This window comes from Neoarius graeffei, chromosome 28 (assembly GCF_027579695.1).
Source record: "Neoarius graeffei isolate fNeoGra1 chromosome 28, fNeoGra1.pri, whole genome shotgun sequence".
Lineage (NCBI taxonomy): Eukaryota > Metazoa > Chordata > Actinopteri > Siluriformes > Ariidae > Neoarius > Neoarius graeffei.
The window spans coordinates 14,463,914-14,488,855 of record NC_083596.1 but is presented as its reverse complement, the minus strand read 5'-3'; the positions used below and the strand labels follow the sequence as shown (position 1 = coordinate 14,488,855).

The following is a 24,942-nucleotide window of genomic DNA, read 5'->3' as shown; positions in this document are numbered from 1 at the left end:
TGTACTTACAGTTCAGAAGACTGCAAAAAATAGTGTCTGTTCAGTCCAGTTTGTTCTGGCTCCATTTTCACATTTTACCTTTTTTATTCTTTTGGCTATGGCCATTTAAGGCCTACTACTGTACTTTAAAGTTATGAACTGATGTACAATGTATTAGTAATTTCTGAAAATAAATAACAAAATAAAAAAATGTGTTTTGGAAAATAACTCTGCTCTTTGTTTGACTATCAAAAATGTGTTTTTGTACAGAGATATCGACATCGGTAAATATCGGTATCGGCCATAACAGCAGTGTTAATATCGGTTATCGGTATCGGCCACAATTTTCACATCGGTGCATCACTAGTGATAACTGTAGACTTTTCAGTGGACTACAACCTTTTTAAGCGAATGCGATGTAGTCAACCATTTATCATGTCCCAGATCAAGCCGCCATTTTTCCACAAATTTGCAGAATGTTTGCCAAATTCTGAATAGAGTATTCACATCAAAGATTTAGTTTTATCTGTATTATTTCTTTCATCATTTTATTTCAAATTAAAACCAACATCACCATTCAAAACCGTATAGTTTATTGACTGTGAGTATATTTAGTGGGCTACCCCCACAGTACCCAGTTTCTGAGACAGACCCAGTTACATTTTGGATTGTCTCCTAATCGCTTCCAGCTAGAATCCTAAGCATGTAGGGAGGGGACGGGGGACTCGGTCTCGAGGTCCTTTTCCTTTGTGCCTCCCCCCCCCCCCCCCCCCCCCCCCCCCAACACACATGCAGTCAGGATCTTGTAAAGTAAGGATTATGCCTCTTCATTTGCCCTCTCTGTTAGAAACAGTGTACTGCAGAGAAAAGAGAGAGAGAGAGAGAGAGAGAGAGAGAGAGGACTTATCAGTCCATGAATATTTAATGCGTCCATACATTCATTAGTGTGTACGGGTAATGTAGAAGACCACCTGCCTCTACATGTCCGCTCGCTCTCTCATGATATTCTGCGTCTCAGGTTTCAAAACTGAAGCTACTCTCCAAATATCCAGTGGTGCTACTCGCTCTAAAAAGTAAAGGCTGATTTATAACAGAGGGGCATTTCATCATATCTCAAGCAGTAAGCAGATTTATTCCATTGTGTTTCCATCCCATGAGTGCAAGTTAAATGCATTAGCCCCTCCCAGACACTCACGGTATTTGGTGAGTCCACTTTAAAGAAAAACATGCAGGAACGCATCCCTATTTTCCTGGCTAGGACGTTAAAGGCTTTCGTGTTCATGGCTAGAAATTTCGTTTTCCGTCGTTTAGCCGTTTTAATGCTAATAACAAGGTTCAGGTGCTGCTGGAAGACCTCATCTCTCTTCTTCGCCCTTATGCTATCTCTCTGTGGTCATTAAACTCTGGATTCATCACATGTACTGCACCTATGGTCAAAATTTCTCTCCTTCTCGCTCTCTCTCACTCTTGTTCTCTTGCTCTCTCGCGCTCTCTCATATGCACACGCCCACACATTTGCTGCCATACCTTTCATTTCTGCAATGCAAATCAGTGTAGAACTCACAAACAACCCTGTCTTTCTGAACATCTCATATAGTTGCCAAGAAAAAAAAAGTCCATTTTTCCCCAGAAGCAATTAGAGGTGTTGAGGAAGAAAGGTGCAACAACAATAATGTAAAAGAGAAAAGTAAGGTTTTGGTTGAAACCTTACTGTATGACTTTAAAGGAACAGTCCACCGTACTTCCATAATGAAATATGCTCTTACCTGAATTGAGACGAGCTGCTCCGTACCTATCCGAGCTTTGCGCGACCTCCCAGTTAGTCAGACACGCTGTCACTCCTGTTAGCAATGTAGCTAGGCTCAGTATGGCCAATGGTATTTTTGGGGCTGTAGTTAGATGCGACCAAACTCTTCCGCGTTTTTCCTGTTTACATAGGTTTATATGACCAGTGATATGAAACAAGTTCAGTTACACAAATTGAAATGTAGCGATTTTCTATGCTATGGAAAGTCCGCACTATAATGACAGGCGTACTAACACCTTCTGCGCGCTTCGACAGCGCATTGATATCTGAGCTCCGTATCAATGCGCTGCCGAAGCGCGCAGAAGGTGTTAGTACGCCTGTCATTATAGCGCGGACTTTCCGTAGCATAGAAAATCGCTACGTTTCAATTTTTTTAACTGAACTTGTTTCATGTCACTGGTCATATAAACCTATGTAAACAGGAAAAACGCGGAAGAGTTTGGTCACATCTAACTACAGCCCCAAAAAATACCGTTGGCCATACTGAGCCTAGCTACATTGCTAACAGGAGTGACAGCGCGTCTGACTGACTGGGAGGTCGCGCAAAGCTCGGATAGGTACGGAGCAGCTCGTCTCAATTCAGGTAAGAGCATATTTCATTATGGAAATACGGTGGACTGTTCCTTTAAGACCTTTGGGTGCCTCGCTTCATGTAAACTCCTGTGAATGATGAGACTTGATCAGCATATAATTGAAAATGCGAACAGTTTCAGACTCCCACTGAAGTGCAGGGGCTGGGGGAGGAGGTTGGTCGTCCACCTCGTCATCGTCATAGTTTCCCGCCCGGCGCATTTCCGGCCTTGGGGCGCTTCTGAATGGATGGAGGTGGAAATCTGACATCCATCAGTCGCAGGAGGGCTGCCTTTTCCATCATAGCTTTTCTTGCCTGTTGGGCGTCGACCCCCAGTAGCTTTTCAACATTCGTCCATACTCTCCTAGACGTTCTTACATCAAAGAGTGCCTGTTTAGAGGTGACCAAGAGTCACCTCTGATTAGAGGGTGTTAACACTTTTGTTTTTTATTAAAAATGTCACGAGGTAGAGAAGTACCAAATGGTCGGCTCTACGTCAGCATCGGCCTTGAAAGGTTCAGGATTGTTTTAACACAGTGTAGCAGTGAACAAACACACATACCCAGAGCAGTGGGCAGCTATGCTACAACACCTGGAGAGCAGTTGGAGGTTCGGTGCCTTGCTCAATTGCACTTCAGCCCATGGCCACCCCAGGTTAACCTAACCGCATGTCTTTGGACCATGGAGGAAACCCATGCAGACAACGTGCAAACTCGACACAGAAAGGCCCCCGTCGGCTGCTGAACTCGAACCCAGAACCTTCTTGCTGTGAGGCGACAGTGCTAACCACTACACTACCGTGCCGCCCCTTGTTTTCTTTTTGTGCTTGTATGGTTTGATGTTTGAATGTTTTGTCTGCCGGTTGTGGTGTAGCTCTAGACCCAGCTTTGTGCATCGGTTTCCTCAGGCTTTGGTCCACCATGGGTGATGTCTGTGCTGCTCACTATGGACTGTAGTGAGCTCGTTGCTCTCTTTAACACCATGGTTGTTCTTTGTGGCGGTGCTTTTGTGCTCGCTTTGTGGATCCATGGTACGATGTTGCCCGGTGGTGTCATGGCGGCTGTGCAGGCAGCGTGGGACATATCTTCGTGCGCCTTTTGGTGGGATTGCGGGCAGCTACGCCACTGGAATTACATCCTGACCCTATTTTTTCTGTTATTGTAAGAAGACCTTGGGTGTCAGAAAGGCACTATATAAGTTGAACTTGTATATAAAAATACTATTTAGAGTGACTGATTTAAAAAATGTTTTTTAATAGATGTCCCCATTGATTTCCTCACCTTTCTCGATGTTGTGCAGTTATAGTGTTATTAATGCACCTAGTGGTCAAAATGGAGATTGCAAATGCTAATAAAGGCCCATTGGGACAGGAGTCACGCTGCCCCACATTCACTCTGTGAACATTTACAGTAGAGGAGGAGCAGCGAACATGACAGTTAATGGCAGGGCTGCAAGTGTTCAGGTTTTTCGAGCAAAATGGGCAGTTTTTAAAAGTATTTCGTCAATGCCAGGATATTGCTTTAGAGCAAATAATCAGAATGAAATCGAATATATTGATGCAAAAGTGTTAAGTGCAGAAAGTGTGTTTATGATGCATAGAACCATGTCAGATGGGGTTGGTTAAAGGGGATCACCTTGAGATCTGCCCCTGCATGTGGTGCACGTGAACGTGCTCTTATGAGACATACTATGTGTTTCACTGAGTATACGTTTACATATGGGCACATTATTAATGGTTGGTGTGTGTGTGTGTGTGTGTGTGTGTGTGTGTGTAGGATTTAGGTATGGAGTCGACGTCTCTGGATGATGTGTTGTACCGGTATGCCAGTTTCCGCAATATGGTGGACCCAATCACTCATGACCTTCTCATCAGCCTCGCTCGCTATGTGCACTGTCCAAAAACGGTGGGATCTCTCTCTCTCACACACACTCACACTCTCTCTCTCTCTCTCTCTCTCTCTCTCTCTCTCTCTCACTATATGTCCTTCCTTTTCTTTCCTTAGTTGTTTCCTTCCTTTCGTCCTTCCTTCTTTATGTTGTCTTTCTTTCCTTCTGTTCTTCTTACTTTCCTTCTTGAATCCTTCATTCCTTTTATACTTCGTTTCCTTCATTCTTCCTTCCTTTTGTTATTCATTTCTTCTTTCCTTTCTGGGAAATAGGTTAAAAGGAAGGAAGTAGATGAACAAAATTATGAATGAATTAAAGAATAAATGAATTAATGAGTAATGAAAGGAAGGAAAGAAAGAAAGGAATGAGTGAATTAATGAAAGAATGAACGACAGGAAGGAAGGAAGAATGGAAAGGATGAACGGAATGGATTAATAAATGAACGGAAGGACAGAACAAATGAAAGGAAGGAAGGAAGGAAGGATGGAGGTGAACAAATTCATGAATGAATTGAAGAATTAATGAGTGAATAAATGAATTGATGAGTAATGAAAGGAAGGAAGAAGAGAAAGGATAAAAGGAAGAAAGGAATGAATTAATAAATGAATGGAAGGAAGGAAGGAACAAATGAAAGGAGGAAGGAAGGACAAGATTGGAAGTAAAGACAGTAAATACAGAAAGGATGAATGGAAGGAAGGAAATAAACGTTTAGACATGGTGGATCACAGGATGAAGGACGTAGGATCAAGAACTCGTGGAGGCATCAATTCGATTGTCTCTCTATCTTTCTTTCTTTCCTCCTTTCTCATCTTCCTTCCTTACATCTTTCCTTCTCCTTTGTTCAGGATTAAATGAATTCCTGTAACAATCACACGTGGAGAGAAAGCTTAGAGCACCTCGTTCTATATTTAGACGGCTTTAGAGAAAGACCAGCTGCGTTCAGGAGGAAAAACACACACGTGCTGGAGCGAAGGCTTTCCTCATCACTGGAGTCTCGGCTTATTACAGAGAGGATACACAGTGAAGGTGCACATGGAGCTGCACTCGTATAAGGCACCATCACTCCAGCCTTATAGACAACACACTGGCTCGCTCACTCACCTATATACCGTATAGCATCTTCAGTGCGCGCGTGCACACACACACACACACACACACACACACACACACACACACACACACACATTTAAAAACACAGGGCTATTTGAGAGGATTTCTTTGCTTATTTGTTTCAGTTGGTTATCCTTATTAATGTGTGTGCCTCCCTCTGCGTGCGCACACACACACACACACACACACACACATTTATTCTGCATAGGTTGTGAAGTTAATCGGCAAGCTGCCAGTCCTTCCCTTCTTTATATTCATTTTATGAACATTATTCATGTTGTGTGTGTGTGTGCATTCTTAATCAGCGTTTTTGATGTTGCCCAGTGCCCGAGCTCTTTTGTATCCTGTCAATGTGTTTGTGGTTTTTGGCTGAGTTCCTCTTGAATGAGGATGCAGGAAGGAAAGAGAGGATGAAAGAGAAATTTTCTAGTGAGGCATTAGCATCGAGCCTGTTGAGCTTAACTCTCTCTCTCTCTTCCCTTCGCTCCCTCTCACTTTCTCACTCTCTCCCTTTCTCTTTCTTGCTCTCGCTCTCTCCACCCCTCTCTCCCCCCTTGCTCCTTCTCACTTTCTCTCCCTCTTTCCCTCTCTTTTCCTCACTCTCCCTCTCTCTCTCCCCTCTCTTTCTCTCCCCCTCTCACTTTCTCTCTTTCTTGCTCTTTCTCTCTCTCTCTTTCTTGCTCTCTCTTCCCCTCTCTCTTTCCCTCTTGCTTGCTCTCTCTCTCCTCCTCCTCCCTTTCCCTATCTATCTATCTATCTATCTATCTATCTATCTATCTATCTATCTATCTATCTATCTATCTATCTATCTATCTATCTATCTATCTATCTATCTATCTATCTATCCACATCCACACACCATCAGCAAGACCCCCATTTCTTCAAAATGTGTTACTCATCATTTTGCATGGCTAGACTTACCGTATACTGTTTTTGTTAGAGTTAATGAACTGGACACACACACACACACACACACACACACACACACACACCCTTACAGAGGAAAGGAAAGATGTCAGATGCAGAGACAGAGTAATGGAGATGAGGAGGTAATTTGAGTCTGATAATTTGTCACAGCGCGTGGGTGTGTTTGTGTGTCTGTGTGCATATGCAGACTATGTGTGTGTGCGTGCACACTGTATGAACAAGTTTCTCAGAAAGACATCAGAAGAATAAAGTGAACAAAGAAAGGAAGAAAGGAAAATAGGATAAAGAGAGAGATGTGATCTAACATGGTGAAACCATAGTGCTGTAAAGCTGTAAAAACACACAAACACACATTATCTGTAGCTGTATTTCCCAGAGGAAGCTGTTTTTGTCGCACTTTTCCTCTGGACTGTTTCATGTCAAAATCTGTGATCCCACGTTTTGTTGTTGTCTCTAAGGGACTTGGACGAGCTTGGACAGGGACTGCTCTGTAGGAGGAGATTTTCAAAAGAAAATCAGGGTGTGTCTCGTACCAAATATAGTCGTACCAGTGTAAATACAGCAGCATGGTGAATTAGTACACCATCAGTGATGCGCATATCTTGTATGCAGTGTGTAATGTAACTTGACTAACTCAAATCTATCCAGTACAAAGGCTTCATCCTCCTGCTGAGTTTTGTTTGACATTCGCAGGTATAGATAGCATCAGCACACACGATGCAGGTCAAGATACACCTTCAGTTATGGTGGAAAAAGTGTGATCTCAGTGACTTTAACTGCTGGTTCGAATATTTCAGAAACACCTGAGATTTTCATGCACAGCAATTTCTTGAGCTTCCACCGAATGGTGTGAAATGCAGCCAGTGAGCTGCACTTGTGCATGCGGAAACGCCTTGTTAATGGCGTCCTTGTTTGACGTGACAGGAAGTTAAACAAGATCGTCAATAACAGCATAGCTCACTCCGGCCCTGTCTAGTCCAGAAGGAACGATCTAAAGTGGGCCACCTTGCGCAATAAATGTTGCAAGTTATATACACTACATACAAGCTATTTATAGAAGCGATATACACCCAAGGAACACCGACCTATTTGCCAGAAAGAATCCAAAACGGTGAAGAATTGACTGAGAAGAAGTGATTTTTGTTGAACTGCTCATTAAGGCTTAATTAGTCCATTAATAATTGTAATTAAGCAAATCTGGGTAGAAGTTATATGCACCCTAGGTACCCTTACATTCATATCGGTGAAGAATTGAAGGAGAAGAAGCTATTTGTGTGGAAACTGCTTGTTTGGGCTTAATTACTCCATATCTTTGTTATTAATTGCAATTATGCAAATTTGGGTAGAAGCCATATGCACCCCAAGCAGACCTACCTTCCTGCCAAAAAGAATAAAAATCGGTGAAGAATTGAGAGAGAAGAAGCGATTTTCGTGAAATGTGGACGATGCTGGGCAGACGACAGACAGCACATGATGGGATAAGCTCATCACCTGTCGGCCGGATGAGCTAATAATCACTCTTGACAGCCGTAGTGAGCAGAAAAACATCTCGGAATGGACAACACCTCAACCATTGAGGTGGATGGGCTACATCAGCAGAAAACCACATCAGGTTACACTCCTGTCAGCCCAGGACAGGAACCTGAGGCTACAGTGGGTACAGGGTAACTGAAACATGTGGACAGGTTGGAGAAAGCCCAGGTGATGTCACTGAGCTCACATTTTCCCCATCCTGTTCAATGTGAATGTGAACTGAAGCTAGTTCATTCGATTCAGGAAGTCTAGAAACGCGATACAACAACAAATATGTATGACTTCTGGTTAGCTGGTCTGTAATCGCAGGTACATTTCAAGTGTCGACTCTGTTAGTCGTTGTCAACTCCGTTGTCAATAAAACCGGGCAATCCATTAACAGGATTGGCGACAACAGAGTTGACATTCCCCACCATTTTGTTTCTTAGCTCCACATACTGACCTCAAACTAGCGACCGCACGGGACGCGTGAAAACAGAATATTTTATGGATTTTAATCGCATTATTGTTTTTAAAAAATGAGCGAGAGATTCAGTCCAACATCACAGTAACAGATTTGACGAATAATTAATCTACTGTCGGTGTAAAATCCTCAACGTTTTGTTCAAATGAATGAGAGAAGAAACATAACCTAACGCATCTCACTGCCTTTCTGAAGTTTCCCACCAGAGGAAGCGACGTCTCTCGGTGCAGGTGTCATGCGTATTATTAAAAGTCTTTGTGGATTTTATGCGGTTTTATAACACCGTTAACAGAGTTGACAAGAACATTTAGGACAGATGAAAAAAAAATTTTATGACTGAAATTTCACATAATACAGAAAATAGATTTTCTATGCAATTGATTTTGTAACAGTTAATAGAATGAATAAAAAAAAACCCAGATTGTTAGACTGAATCACTTCATGTTTATTCAAGTTGAACATTATGAATCAGGAGTCGAAGACGGTCAATAATGTGGGGGGAGGGGTGGGAGTCGTTTAGCTAATGTTTTATGGATAAACTGGGTCGAAAAATGTACATCAAGCCTTGCTGTTGGTGAAAGTTTGTCATGAGTTGCATCATCGTTCAGAACTCATCTCATCTCATTATCTGTAGCCGCTTTATCCTGTTCTGCAGGGTCGCAGGCAAGCTGGAGCCTATCCCAGCTGACTACGGGTGAAAGGCGGGGTACACCCTGGACAAGTCGCCAGGTCATCACAGGGCTGACACATAGACACAGACAACCATTCACACTCACATTCACACCTACGGTCAATTTAGAGTCACCAGTTAACCTAACCTGCATGTCTTTGGACTGTGGGGGAAACCGGAGCACCCGGAGGAAACCCACGCGGACACGGGGAGAACATGCAAACTCCGCACAGAAAGGCCCTCGCCAGCCACGGGGCTCGAACCCGGACCTTCTTGCTGTGAGGCGACGGCACTAACCACTACACCACCGTGCCACCCCTTCGTTCAGAACTGATTCAATAAATATTTCTTTTGTGAAAAATAACACAAGGTTTATCTCGGAGACGTGAAATGTACCCTGAATTCTAGAATGACCCACATACTATGTCTAAACTTTTAGTCTCTGGTGAACAGATTTACAGAGCTACAGTAGTGTGCAAATGTTTTAGGCACAGGTAAAGAAATGCTATAGACCAAAAATGGCTTAAAAAAGAATGAAATTAAATGTTTCAACTTTAAAAACATACTATAAGCAGTAAGCTATAATAAATGAAACAAAGTCAGTATTTGGTCTGAGATGACCCTTTGAAAAAAAAAGTAGTGTCAGGTACAGTGAGTGCAGTTTTATAAGGGAATGAGCTGTAGGTTTTACTGAGCATCTTACAGAACCAGCCATAGTTCTTCTGGACACTTTGACTGTCACACTCGCTTCTCAGAGGTGGACCGAGTACCCAACTTCATCACTTAAATCAAAGTACAGATCCCACTGGTCAAATGTTACTCCGATACAAGTGAAAGTTGTCCAGTCAAATTTTTACTTAAGTTAAAGTACTTGCTTTGAAAAATACTTAAGTATTAAAATTACATTTTCTGTCAATGCATCATTGTATTATTGACACAACAATTACAAAACCTAACACCTCTGAAGCAACCAACTGGATTATTTTGTGAATTCACAAAATGAACGCATGCTGTGCCATCATGGTGGTTTAATGTTAAGCTAGCTAGTCAGTGATGCTCCACTTGACATACTAGCAAACTCTTTTCAAACTCGAAATCATATTGGGTAGCTAACGCGACTAGAAAAGAAAGATTTCTACATTGTTTATTTGGCAGGATTATGCTAAAACATATATTTCTGAAAGGACTTCAGATACGTTAACGTTATTCATGTTAGCGCAACTCCGTTTTTACATGCTAACTAACAGTGTCCAAGTTAACTAGTTACGTGTTAAAGTGCCATTCCACCATTGGATGTATTCTTTGGCATAAAATACAATATATTTTGACAACATATATAAATGGTATCACTAGATAGAGAAATCTTTTAGCTTCAAAATGATATATCAAACATAATTTTTTGACAACGACAAGTATATTAATTTTGCGACCAAAGTCACCTACCCTTTTAATTTCCGCGCGTGATGTCATCGGCAGGTTCCCCTTCTTGTGTACCACGTGACGTGTGACGTGGCACATATTATCAGCAATGGCGGATAGAACGCGATAAAAATAATACCAATAAATCTAGCTAATACCAATAAATCTAGCTAACTGAAAGATTAACTCTAAATTTTTCGCAATTTTTTTGGCCCCCATATACGAGGAGAAATGACTCTCTCACTTTGGGGGTTTCCTGGTCTAAAAATAGACCGACACGTGGTACACAAGAAGGGGAACCTGCCGATGACATCACGTTTCACTACCGCGCGGAAATTAAAAGGGTAGGTGACTTTGGTCGCAAAATTAATATACTTGTCGTTGTCAAAAAATTACGTTTGATATATCATTTTGTAGCTAAAAGATTTCTCTGTCTAGTCATGTTGTCATAAAATATATTGTATTTTATGCCAAAGAATGCATCCAATGGTGGAATGGCACTTTAACGTTAGCCGTGGACAAGGCTACGGCAACTTGGCGAGCAAATCCATAGAAAGTCATTTGACTAACCAGACTGCATAGCTATTGTAACGTTATTGCTAGCTCTAAAAGCACAGACAACTTCACTGCAAGCTTTCTCTTGGAATAAAACATTTACAGACTTCAATATACTTCCGCAGGTCGGGCGGTGAGTTTTTGTAATGGTTCGTTTTCGGCAAACAAAGCAAACATTTAAAACGAAACGACTCTTTAATCCTTTCAGAAAACTGAAACGGGTTCATGGGCCATGGGTGCGTGTGCGGTCATTCCCCAGAAGAACCGCCTCCTTCCATTCTAACATCTACTGGTCGTGTTCAAATCACGCTGCTGAGAAATCACTGAACTTGATTTTATCCAGTCTATGGACATGACCTGACCCTAGTGATTACTGATCGGCTGTCTCAGTGTCACCTGTGAAAAAAATCAATCGCGTTTTAGAAAAGAAAAGAAAAAATATCCACTGCTTCATAGTAACGAGGACATCGATAGAAATGTAGCGGAATGAAAAGTACGATATTTGTCTTTCAAATGTAGTGAAGTTAAAGTCATGAGTTTCCAAAAAAAAAAAAACAATACTCAAGTAAAGTACAGATACTCAAAAAGTGTACTTAAGTACAGTACTCAAGTAAACGTATTTCGTTACTGTCCACCTCTGTTGCTTCTTAATTTTGCACCAAAACCTTCAAAAGTAGCCTTCATTATATTTTCTTTTTTAATCTGAAAAGTGCTCTCTTATGTAATATGCTGCTCAGATACAAACATTTTTTTCTGTAACATTTAATTTTGTGCTGGAAAAAAACACGAACGTTTGGAACTCTAAAATGTTTTTGTACTGACTCGATAATGTAGAAGTCATAAAATAGAAATCTATAACAAAGTTTATATGAAATAAAAACCCCAACAGGGTGCCTAAGTGTGTGTGATGTAACTCTTTCGAATGGGACATCCTTTATCTTGGGAGCATGCGAATGCTGCCTACCTAAGGATCCGCCTCCAGATTGGTAGGTGTCTATGATCACTCTGTACCATCCCTAACATCAAGAACAGTTTTACAAACAGCAGGAAAGTGATCCAAGGTTACAAAGGCAGATCTGGAAGTCTGGAACGCGACTCCATTCGTGACTCCCCGTCGCGAGAGGTGATCCATAAAGCCTGTGATTGGGCAGACAGACGCCCCATGGTGCCTTGGACCACAGAGAGCTCCTGCTGGGTAGCTACATGTGTGTGAGTGTATGTGTGGGTGGATGGATAGGAGAGGGAGGGGTGGGGGGGTGACAGTAGAAGAGCCTGAGCTAAAATGAGGAGAGAGAGAGAGAATGCAAGTTGCGAAAGAGGTTCAGGAGGTTGAACAGATCAATACCCAACCACACAGTGGGAAAATAGCTGATTATATTTAACACATCACACCTGTCCCCCCTCTCTCTCTCTCTCTCTCTCTCTCTCTCTCTCTCTTACAGGAGGGTGAGTCTCTGAGTGCCATGGAGAAAGTGTGTCGCCAGCTGACATACCATCTGAGTCCTCATCCACGTTGGAGACGTCAGGGCCTTCTCAAGGATAAACCCCACGCCAGGTGAGCTCCTCACGGAGATGTTCTTCAAATGTTCCCTAAAATAAGGTCCCTAGACGATCTTTTTTCCCATGACACATGAACATGAGATGTCCACAAGTGCCGGCGACCATGGTTTTCTCCGCCTACACAGACGGTCTGCGCTGGCTACTCGATCTCAGAAAAAAAACAACAACTTGCCTTTCAATGTTCAAGCAATTTATATCGTCTCCACTGCCTATAATTTGCTGCAAATCCAATTATGATTATCCAATTATGGAATTGTCTTTTGATTCGGGTCATGACCCTGTTTGTTGATTGATTCTTGCACTCTGATTGGCTGAGCCGGACCACGTGACCATGCCGTAGTGTATGTAGTTATGTTACAGAGTCAGGCAGCGTACTACAGAGGGGAACCGAGAAAGCCAAGCACACACACGTCTAGAGGGAAATTTCATACATATTTTGCAAGTATTTTACAGGGAAATGGTGAGTAATTTATTAGCTGAGGTGGTGTTTACATTAGACTGTATCAGCGGATCATCAGATTAACGTTTTTAAAACGATTCGCGTGCACACAGCAACGCCAATACACGGATACGCTCGGCTCCGCAGGCATCCTGCGCTCCAAATCACTCCGCCCTGAACAGCGAGTGCCCTCTGGAGGGTGCGCACTCCGGCCCTGCGCAGCTCACAAAGCGCGCGAGTGAAGCGCACGAGCAGTGATTCGGGACAAATGGCAGGAAGTGAAAGTCCGCGCCGTTTTTCAGCAGTCTCGTCACATGACCAACGTGGCATGACCAACGCCAGCGAATCAGGAAGGTGGATGTCACAGTGACGTTGTCCAATGACGACGTCAGCTAGAGCTCAGCACTGCGTATCCTCGTTCCTCAATGTTTACACAGCACCGGATCAGATACGTACTGGGTTGAATACGTGGGCCCTGGCGGATTCAAACTGTTCCGCCTGTGGAGTCGTTTCCCGGCGTTTTAATGTGCACGGACAGTGCATCCGCGACGAAAACGATACGGATACGGTCTAATGTAAACACCACCTGAGAATGCACCAGAAGGCATGTCAATTTCAAAAGTTTTCTGGGGGGGAGCATACCCCCCAGACTCCCCTAGCATTAGCACATTAGCATTAGCATATTAACCGCCTACTACTTTTTTTTTTAGCTGGCTACTTCAGACTTTCTGTAGAACCCTGCATGAAAATAATTACACCTACCAGTCAAGATTTCCAAGATTGACTGCCAAATGCAAACTTATTCCCCAACAAGGGTTATTAATAATGTACATGTAGTCAAAAAAATGTTTACTGCAAGAGGTGTTTAGAAGGAGGTATTTCACAGCTCCAGGGTCTTCAGTCTGGTCCTGATCTCAGGTTAGTGAGTTCTCTTTGTGTTCATGATTTGATTCAATTGATTCTCCAGTTTCTAACAACTAGGTATAAGTGTGGGGGGGTGGGGGGTTTGTTGTCGGTGTCCTCCAGTGGACTGGGTGTATTCCTGTTTCACACCCAGTGCTCCTACGATTTGTTCTAGATCTGTCACTGCTCTGACCAGCACTTACTAAAGATGAATTAATGAATGAAGTGAATGAAGATGTTCTACACACGTTTATGTTCCTGTTGAGTTCACTCCCCACATCCCTCACCTTGCTCATGTTAGATGGCTCCTACATGTACTTTGAGAGAACTAGCAGCTACTCAACTTGTTTACACAGGAATCGAAACACATTTGCACTAGGTGGTCAGATTCACAAGAAATTCTTGAGCTTTTTGTGGCAAAAAAAAAAAGTCAAATGGATTGCAGAGTAAAAGGTCGACTCTCAGTGAGACATTTTAGAAGAAGGAATGCTAGTAATGCATTATAATATAATTCAAGCTTTTGAGAAGCTTGAATCACTGAACCAATTCACTGTTGAGTAAAATGAATTGAATTGACTCAGATAGATAGATGGATTGTGTGTGTGTGTGTGTGTGTGTGTGTGTGTGTGTGTGTGTGTGTAAGAGAAGATAGAGATTAACAGATAGATAGATAGATAGATAGATAGATAGATAGATAGATAGATAGATAGATAGATAGATAGATGGGGAGTGTGTGTGTGTGTGTGTGTGTGTGTGTGTAAGAGATAGAGAAAGAAATGAAATAGATGCAGAAGATATACATTAACATTAAAAGAAATAGAGAGAGAGAGTGGGTGTGTGTAAGAGAGAGAGAAAGAATTGAAATAGATGCAGAAGATAGATAGATAGATAGATAGATAGATAGATAGATAGATAGATAGATAGATAGATAGATAGATAGATAGATGGGGAGTGTGTGTGTGTGTGTGTGTGTGTGTGTGTGTGTGTGTGTGTGTGTGTGTGTGTGTGTGTGTGTGTGTGTGTAAGAGATAGAGAAAGAAATGAAATAGATGCAGAAGATATACATTAACATTAAAAGAAATAGAGAGAGTGGGTGTGTGTAAGAGAGAGATAAAGAGATAAAGAATTGAAATAGATGCAGAAGATAGATAGATAGATAGATAGATAGATAGATAGATAGATAGATAGATAGATAGATAGATAGATAGATAGATAGATAGAGTTGATGAACTGAAGCCAATGGGAGGAAAAGTGAAGGATGTAAAAAAAAAAACCTCCATAAAGCAGGAGTGATGGAGGTATGGATAGAGAGAGAGAGTGCTTTGTACTGTTGCCCAGAACATGTCAAGTAAATTGAGTTATTATTTTGAAAATTGACTCTATGGGAGCAGTTTGAAAAATTTCCCACTCAAAGTCTGTGTTAAAAATGGGTGATAGAGGGAGAAAAAAATGAGGGATGCGGGTGGAATATCAAAAAGAAAAATGCAAGCACAGTTCTGCTCAACGGGCTGAACATTTCACAGTTGGAACAAAGTTTCTGGAACAAAATGTCTGAGCAGTTGGTCACTGAGCAACTTTAGTAGAAGGAATGCTTGTAATGCATTCGAATATTTTTGAGAAGCTTGAATCACTGAATCGAATCACTGTCGAACAAAATGAACTGAACTGACTCACAGACAGACAGACAAGCAAGAAAGACTGTAATATGTCTATAGCTGTCTTCCTATTTATTAACTTATTCATCCATCATTCTTCTGTTTGTTCCCACAAATAAGAATTTCTTATTACTTTTATTGATTTCACTGACCTAATGTATAGTGTGTGTGTGTGTGTGTGTGTGTGTGTGTGTGTGTTTGTTTTCTTGAAGCTTAGCTTGTCCCATGGGATTAGGACCTTTCTAGCTCTGGAACATTCTTACCATTTCTCAAAGATGTCAAACACACACACACACACACACACACACACACACACACACACACACACACACACACACACACACATTTGTCTTACTATCCTTCCATTAACATAATTATTAATGCAGTTAATTAACGCTGTGTCTGCATCTAAACCTAACTCTAACATTAACCTCAGTAATGAAAAGGAAACTTTTTGGTTCGTTTGTTTGTAGTGTGTATATGTATGTATGTATGTATATGTGTGTGTATATATATATATATATATATATATATATATATATATATATATATATATATATATATATATATATGTGTGTATGTGTGTGTGTGTGTGTGTGTGTATGTATATATATGAGTGATTCCACGCTTATGGGTACTGAAATGGGGACATGAACTTTATTTTTAAAAATTCACCTAAAACCATTTCTTTTTTTTTACCATCAGGTCACAAAACATGTAATCTTTAATGAATGATATGTTAAAAGATAACTTTAATTTTCTGAGATGTAATAAAAACATATTTATATGCCAAAGTCAGAACGTAACAGAAGTGTTGTGGACATATATATTCTCAATTTTAACAATGTAGAATTACTTTTTGAAACATAGGAAGGTGATGTTTTAGCAAATATAATTAATAAACATGTGTAGTAGAATAAACATACACATTCTTTCAATAAGATTAACATGGTATAGAGCTAGATTGTAATTAATTTGTAACAGACGCGAGATGGACAATCGTAACAGAAGTAATGGAACAGACATCATTTTGGAACTCATAGGCTTGACTTTGGCATATAAATATGTTTTTATTACATCTCAGAAAATTAAAGTTATCTTTTAACATATCATTCATTAAAGATTGCATGTTTTGTGACCTGATGGTAAAAAAAGAAATGGTTTTAGGTGAATAAGTTCATGTCCCCATTTCAGTACCCATAAGCGTGGAATCACTCATATATTTCATTGTATATTTTATAGTATCTTGTCAAGTGCTTTAGAGTACTACTTATAAATGCGCTTTATAAATGAAATGTTTAATTTAATTAATTAAATAATTTTTGTTTGTTTAATTTTTGTTAAAACAACAAGAGCATTTTTTTTGTGTGTGGACATTAGGTCCTCAGTAGTATATGAATGAAAACACACACACACACACACACACACACACACACACACACACACACACACACACACACACACACACGCGTCAACGCTTAGACATTAAATATGGCACATTAAGACAAATTTAATTACCACATTCTTCTCTGTCTTCTTTTTTGTCAGATCAAATCTCTACAGTTTGCTGAATTTCCTTTTGATTTTTCTGATGGAAGTGAAACATCTGTGGGGGGTGTTGTTTGTTTTTTTGGATGTTGGGCAGCATGGTGGTGTAGTGGTTCGTACTGTCGCCTCACAGCAAGGAGGTCTGGGTTCGAGCCCCGTGGCCAACGAGGGCCTTTCTGTGCGGAGTTTGCATGTTCTCCCCGTGTCCGCGTGGGTTTCCTCTGGGTGCTCCGGTTTCCCCCACAGTCCAAAGACATGCAGGTTAGGCTAACTGGTGACTCTAAATTGACCGTAGGTGTGAATGTGAGTGTGAATGGTTGTTTGTATCTGTGTGTCAGCCCTGTGATGACCTGGCGACTTGTCCAGGGTGTACCCCGCCTTTCGCCCGTAGTCAGCTGGGATAGGCCCCAACTTGCCCGCAACCCTGCACAGGATAAGCGGCTACAGATAATGGATTGATGGATGGATGGATGGATGGATGGATGGATGTTTTTGATATGAAGGTTATCATCAGACATAAATGAAATGTACAGATCAACAGTAAGTCTTAGTGCAACCTTACGCACAGTTTGTGTCCTTTTTTTTTTTAAAGCTCGGATTGCTTTTCTCAAGAGAGCATTCTTTCCAAGCGCAAATCATATAATGCGTCCACACGGAATTTATAAATATGTGCTTTCAACATGGGAAATCAGAAAAACACCAATGCAGTGCGCTTGAGATTTGAGTTGTTAAATTGCTACAGTTGCTAGGCAACTGGGAAACATGGCCACTGAGTGTAAACTAGCTAAAAATCTGAGGCTAGTGATTTTACTACAGCACAGAGTCATTAACCCTTTTATATGGGCAATGAGAGAGCACAGTGACAGGAAGACATAACTATTAGGAATATCAGTATTTCTCTCAGAAAAGATAAAACTGCACTGTAATTACACTTGGAATTACATTAACAATGAACCGAGCCTTGTTAAAGGTAGACTGCCTTTCAGATTTTTCAAGTGTAGGTCATAAAAAGAATTTTCCCTGACACCCAGTTATTTTTGTTTAGTGGACCGAAAGCTACTGAATTCGAATCACAGACTTCCAATTTTATTAGTTTTTTAAAATAGAACAATTAATGAATTTAGGGACACATGGCCCTAAATTCTTCACTGTTTTTCCCCACATGGCCCTAAATTCTTCACTATTTTTTTCCTGCTTCACCATGACCCAATTCAAGATACTACATCATGCATCATGTGGTGGGCTTTCCCCATTCACGCAAGGCATTGTGGGATACAAATTTGAAACAGGAGAGAAAAATGGAGAACATGAAAGATCAACTACAGTAACGGAAAGCGAGAAGAAAAGACGTTATGTTGTGAAGGAAAGGAAACGCAGGACCAAGCTAATAAATATCGGCGGACACCGAGCACCTCGGTGTGATCAGCTGTTCATTTAGTGATAGAATGATGTAACTGTTAGTGCACAGTCAAAGGTAAACCTGTAGATGGCAGTAATGCAACACTGTGGATGCCAGCTGCTGTAAAACCCAAAAGAAGAAGAAGGTAAACCTGCGCATGCGCACATGGACTTCCCCTGTCTGCTTGACTGCACGAAGCGAGTGATTTCATCCCCACAAATTAAATAACTTCGCAGCCATGGAATGGTCTGATATTTTTTGAGATATTCCAAAAATAAACACATCACAATGACCAAATTTCAGAGGGAACTAAATTTAACCGATTTTATGAAATCGAAAGGCCGTCTATCAACAAAAGTCGACTTTGAATATTATGAGTACAAGAAAACCGAGCTGTTCACATTGAATCATCACATAAACACTGACTGAATTTGAGATCTCCAGGTGTTATTGGGAAGGAATGAAATAATCTGAGCTTTGTGGATGTGATTAGTCTCTGTGTGGGTGTGTGTGAATAAGTTGCTTGAATGAGGATCATGATCAGGAGGAGGAGATTTAATCTTTGTTATGCCTGCAAAATCATATCATAATTGAGATCATGATTTGTGGCTTCCTCCGTGAATTAAACTTAATGGATATTGTCAAGATCTGCTAACATTAGCTAATTGGTGAACATTACATACCAGTGTTTACTGACTGGTGCATTGATGTGATGATTATCTTTTAATTTACTGTCTAATTTGATTCATTTTTAATAATCTAACACATCGTGGCACAAATGAGACCTATTTTGATTCAAAGTTTGTTCGTTTGAAGGGATGTATTACCACTTTCTGTGAATAGAACACGTTTGTATTCCATCGAAAAAGTGTACTGTATATGTAATAATAATAATTCCCGAAATTTCACTCCAATGAGGTCACTCCCGGTGTTTTCCTGCTGACTGGATGCTCGTTGTTAAAATGGCAAAAAGGTTCAAAATTAAAATTCTTTTGATTAACTTGCTTTTTTTTGTGGATATGTCCATATAATAAATAGAACATTACACAGTGGCACGAAAATATGAAGTTTATCTTCTTGTGTTGTAAAATATTTCACTCGTTTGTTTCGTTCAGTCGTGATGGATACGTTCACCACTCGAAGAAAAACTTCATATTTTCGTGCCACCGTGTAATATCATATATATAAGTTTGATGATAAGATGACAGATTTCTTTTCAGCGTTTTCTGCAAGATTTGTGTATTATTTTTGTTTTGTACAATTGGAGAGTGAAAAAAGGAACACCATGCGAACGTTTGGGCACCCCAATACATTTGAGTTCTCAGGTAACTTTTACCAAGGTTACAGACCTTAATTAGCTTATTGAGCTGTGGCTTGTTCAAATTCTTCGTTAGGAAAGGTCAGATGATGCAGATTTCAAAGCTGTACAAATTCTCTGACTCCTCAAACTTGTCCCTAAAATCAACAGCCATGGGCTCCTCTAAGCAACTCCCTCGCATTCTGATTAATAAAATAATTGATGCTCACAAAGCAGGAGAAGGCTACAAGAACATAGCAAGGTGTTTTCAGGTAGCTGTTTCCTCAGATCATAGTGTTATTAAGAAATGGCAGTTAACAGAAACAGTGGAGATCAAGGCGAGGTCAGGAAGATGAAGAAAACTTTCTGAAAGAACTGCTCGTTGGATTGCTAGAAAGGCAAATAAAAACCCCTGTTTGACTGCAAAAGACCTTCAGAAAGATTTAGCAGACCCTGGAGTGGTGGTGCACTGTTCTACTATGCAGCGACACCTGAACAAATATGACCCTCATGGGAGAGTCATCAGAAGAAAACCGTTCCTGTGTCCAAGCCACAAAATTCAGCATCTGAAGTTTGCAAACGAACATCTAAATAAGCCTGATGCATTTTGGAAACAAGTCCTGTGGACTGATGAAATCAAAATAGAACTTTTTGGCCACAATGTGCAAAGGTATGTTTGGAGAAAAAAGGGTGCCAAATTCCAGGAAAAGAACACCTCTCCAACTCTGAAGCATGGGTGTGGATCGATCATGCTTTGGGGTTGTGTTGCAGCCAGTGGCACAGGGCACATTTCATTGGTCGAGGGAAGCATGGATTCGAATAAATACCAGCAAATTCTGGAAGCAAACATCACACCATCTGTAAAAAAAAAGTTGAAGTTAAAAAGAGGATGGGTCCTACAATAAGACGATGATCCAAAACACACCTCAAAATCTACAATGGAATACCTCAAGAGGCACAAGCTGAAGGTTTTGCCCTGGCCCTCACAGTCCCCTGACCTAAACATCATTGAAAATCTGTGGATTGATCTCAAAAGAGCAGCACATGCAAGACAGCCCAAGAAACTTGTAGAACTGGAAGCCTTTTGCAAGGACGAATGTGTGAAAATCCCCCAGGTAAGAACTGAAAGATTATTAGCTGGCTACAAAAAGTGTTTACAAGCTGTGATACAACCCCGATTCCAAAAAAGTTGGGACAAAGTACAAATTGTAAATAAAAATGGAATGCAATGATGTGGAAGTTTCAAAATTCCATATTTTATTCAGAATAGAACATAGATGACATATCAAATGTTTAAACTGAGAAAATGTATCATTTAAAGAGAAAAATTAGGTGATTTTAAATTTCATGACAACAACACATCTCAAAAAAGTTGGGACAAGGCCATGTTTCCCACTGTGAGACATCCCCTTTTCTCTTTACAACAGTCTGTAAACGTCTGGGGACTGAGGAGAAAAGTTGTTCAAGTTTAGGGAGAGGAATGTTAACCCATTCTTGTCTAATGTAGGATTCTAGTTGCTCAACTGTCTTAGGTCTTTTTTGTCATATCTTCTGTTTTATGATGTGCCAAATGTTTTCTATGGGTGAAAGATCTGGACTGCAGGCTGGCCAGTTCAGTACCCGGACCCTTCTTCTACGCAGCCATGATGCTGTAATTGATGCAGTATGTGGTTTGGCATTGTCATGTTGGAAAATGCAAGGTCTTCCCTGAAAGAGACGTCGTCTGGATGGGAGCATATGTTGCTCTAGAACCTGGATATACCTTTCAGCACTGATGGTGTCTTTCCAGATGTGTAAGCTGCTCATGCCACACGCACTAATGCAACCTCATACCATCAGAGATGCAGGCTTCTGAACTGAGCGCTGATAACAACTTGGGTCGTCCTTCTCCTCTTTAGTCCGAATGACACGGCGTCCCTGATTTCCATAAAGAACTTCAAATTTTGATTCGTCTGACCACAGAACAGTTTTCCACTTTGCCACAGTCCGTTTTAAATGAGCCTTGGCCCAGAGAAGACGTCTGAGCTTCTGGATCATGTTTAGATACGGCTTCTTCTTTGAACTATAGAGTTTTAGCTGGCAACGGCGGATGGCACGGTGAATTGTGTTCACAGATAATGTTCTCTGGAAATATTCCTGAGCCCATTTTGTGATTTCCAATACAGAAGCACGCCTGTATGTGATGCAGTGCCGTCTAAGGGCCCGAAGATCACGGGCACCCAGTATGGTTTTCCGGCCTTGACCCTTACGCACAGAGATTCTTCCAGATTCTCTGAATCTTTTGATGATATTATGCACTGTAGATGATGATATGTTCAAACTCTTTGCAATTTTACACTGTCGAACTCCTTTCTGATATTGCTCCACTATTTGTCGGAGCAGAATTAGGGGGATTGGTGATCCTCTTCCCATCTTTACTTCTGAGAGCCGCTGCCACTCCAAGATGCTCTTTTTATACCCAGTCATGTTAATGACCTATTGCCAATTGACCTAATGAGTTGCAATTTGGTCTTCCAGCTGTTCCTTTTTTGTACCTTTAACTTTTCCAGCCTCTTTTTGCCCCTGTCCCAACTTTTTTGAGATGTGTTGCTGTCATGAAATTTCAAATGAGCCAATATTTGGCATGAAATTTCAAAATGTCTCACTTTTGACATTTGATATGTTGTTTATGTTCTATTGTGAATACAATATCAGTTTTTGAGATTTGTAAATTATTGCATTCCGTTTTTATTTACAATTTGTACTTTGTCCCAACTTTTTTGGAATCAGGGTTGTACTTGCCAAAGGGGGTGTTACTAGGTACTAACCATGCAGGGTGCCCAAACTTTTGCTTCGGGCCCGTTTCCTTTTTTGTCATTTTGAAAATGTAAAAGATGAAAATAAAAAATTGTTTTTGCTTAAAATATAAAGGGAATGAGTCATCTTTAACTTTATGCCTTTTGGAGATCATTTCATCTTCAACTTGCGTAACTGTTCACAGTAACAGCAATTTTGACCAGGGGTGCCCAAACTTTTGCATACCACTGTGTGTGTGTGTGTGTGTGTGTGTGTGTGTGTGTGTGTGTGTATGTATGTATGTATGTATGTATGTATATATATATATATATATATATATATATATATATATATATATATATATATATATATGTATATATATGTGTGTGTGTGTGTGTGTGTGTGTGTGTGTGTGTGTAAAGAAATTCTGAAACATCATACTGGCCATGATGTGAAAGAGCAAAGCAGGAAATAGAGCTTGAATTTGAGTCGACATTTAGAAATCTGTCTTTTCAAGAAAGAATGTGGAAAGCACTCCAACTAAATATAGAAATGCTGAGATGGAAAAACAGCACCCCAGTGTCAATGTTCATGTGAAACCTTCCTGAACCTAAACAGATGCTTATAAACCAGGGCAGTGATTCTGTGCTCGGAAACCACTGGTGTCAAGAGGCGAGCAGTGAAAAACTAATTAGGCTGAGTACCAGTGACAATCAAGGAGCGTAATCGCATTTCCTGTGAGAAAGTGGTCTATTTCGTTGGGAGCCAGTTTTCCTGTCATGTGGCCTTGGATCTCTCAGCATGCTTCTGGCGGAGGGAGAGCCCCTATTAGCACAGTGATCCAGAGAGAGAGAGAGAGAGAGAGAGAGAGAGAGAGAGCTCTGTGGATGGAAGAGCAAAGAAAGAAAGAAAGAAAGACACCTGAAGAGGAAACAGATTGCAAGAACAGGAAAGAAATAGTGAGAGTAAGAAAGCTAGGTAGAAAAAATGAGTGAGAGATGAGAGAAAGCTGACGAGAAAGAAAGCCAATGAGAGAAAGAAATTGCAAGATGGTGAGGGGGTTGGGATTTGCGCATAGCGAGAGAGTCGAGATCGAGTGAAGCAGTGAGAGACTGTACTGAGGAAGCAGGAATGCCCTCGGGTGCCATTTGTAGAGTCGTTTTGAATTGAAGTGATAAAAAATGTATCACCGAAGGGACCAACTGATGGACAATTCACTGCCGCAGATTCTATGTGCTGTTATTAAAATGCCCACGGCTAGCTTACTTCTATATGTAAATTATGTTCAAGTATGAAGCAATATATTACATTTGGTAAGAGTAAATTACAGTGGTGCTTGAAAGTTTGTGAACCCTTTAGAAATTTCTATATTTCTGCATAAATATGAGCTAAAACATCATCAGAGTTTCACACAAGTCCTAAAAGTAGATAAAGAGAACCCAGTTAAACAAATCAGACAAAAATATTATCCTTGGTCATTGATTTATTGAGGAAAATGATCCAATATTACATATCTGTGAGTGGCAAAAGTATGTCAACCTTTGCTTTCAGTATCTGGTGTGACCTCCTTGTGCAGCAATAACTGCAAATAAACATTTCTGGTAACTGTTGATCAGTCCTGCACACCGGCTTGGAGGAATTTTAGCCCGTTCCTCCATACAGAACAGCTTCAACTCTGGGATGTTGGTGGGTTTCCTCACATGAACTGCTCGCTTCAGGTCCTTCCACAACATTTCGATTGGATTAAGGTCAGGACTTTGACTTGGCCATTCCAAAACATTAGCTTTATTCTTCTTTAACCATTCTTTGGTAGAATGACTTGTGTGCTTAGGGTCGTTGTCTTGCTGCATGACCCACCTTCTCTTGAGATTCAGTTCATGGACAGATGTCCTGACATTTTCCTTTAGAATTCGCAAGTATAATTCAGAATTCATCGTTCCATCAATGGTGGCAAGCCGTCCTGGCCCAGATGCAGCAAAACAGGCCCAAACCATGACACTACCAGCACCATGTTTCACAGATGGGATAAGGTTCTTATGCTAGAATGCAGTGTTTCCTTTCTCCAAACATAACGCTTCTTATTTAAACCCAAAAGTTCTATTTTGGTCTCATCCGTCCACAAACATTTTTCCAATAGCCTTCTGGCTTGTCCACATGATCTTTAGCAAACTGCAGACGAGCAGCAATGTTCTTTTTGGAGAGCAGTGGCTTTCTCCTTGCAACCCTGCCATGCACACCATTGTTGTTCAGTGTTCTCCTGATGGTGGACTCATGAACATTAGCCAATGTGAGAGAGGCCTTCAGTTGCTTAAAAGTTACCCTGGGGTCCTTCGTGACCTCGCTGACTATTACACGCCTTGCTCTTGGAGTGATCTTTGTTGGTCAGCCACTCCTGGGGAGGGTAACAATGGTCTTGAATTTCCTCCATTTGTACACAATCTGTCT

At 40.9% G+C, this 24,942-nt stretch overlaps 1 protein-coding gene across 1 annotated transcript in view; it reads left to right on the top strand.

Moving 5' to 3' along the window:
- Positions 1–24,942, top strand: part of LOC132875953 (leucine-rich repeat-containing protein 75A-like) — a 66,213-nt gene that overhangs the window by 15,858 nt on the left and 25,413 nt on the right. Inside the window, exons 2-3 of the mRNA XM_060913117.1 lie at positions 4,133–4,261; positions 12,364–12,476. Of these exons, the coding sequence (XP_060769100.1) occupies positions 4,133–4,261; positions 12,364–12,476 (242 nt within the window). The remainder of the gene's footprint in view (positions 1–4,132; positions 4,262–12,363; positions 12,477–24,942) is intronic.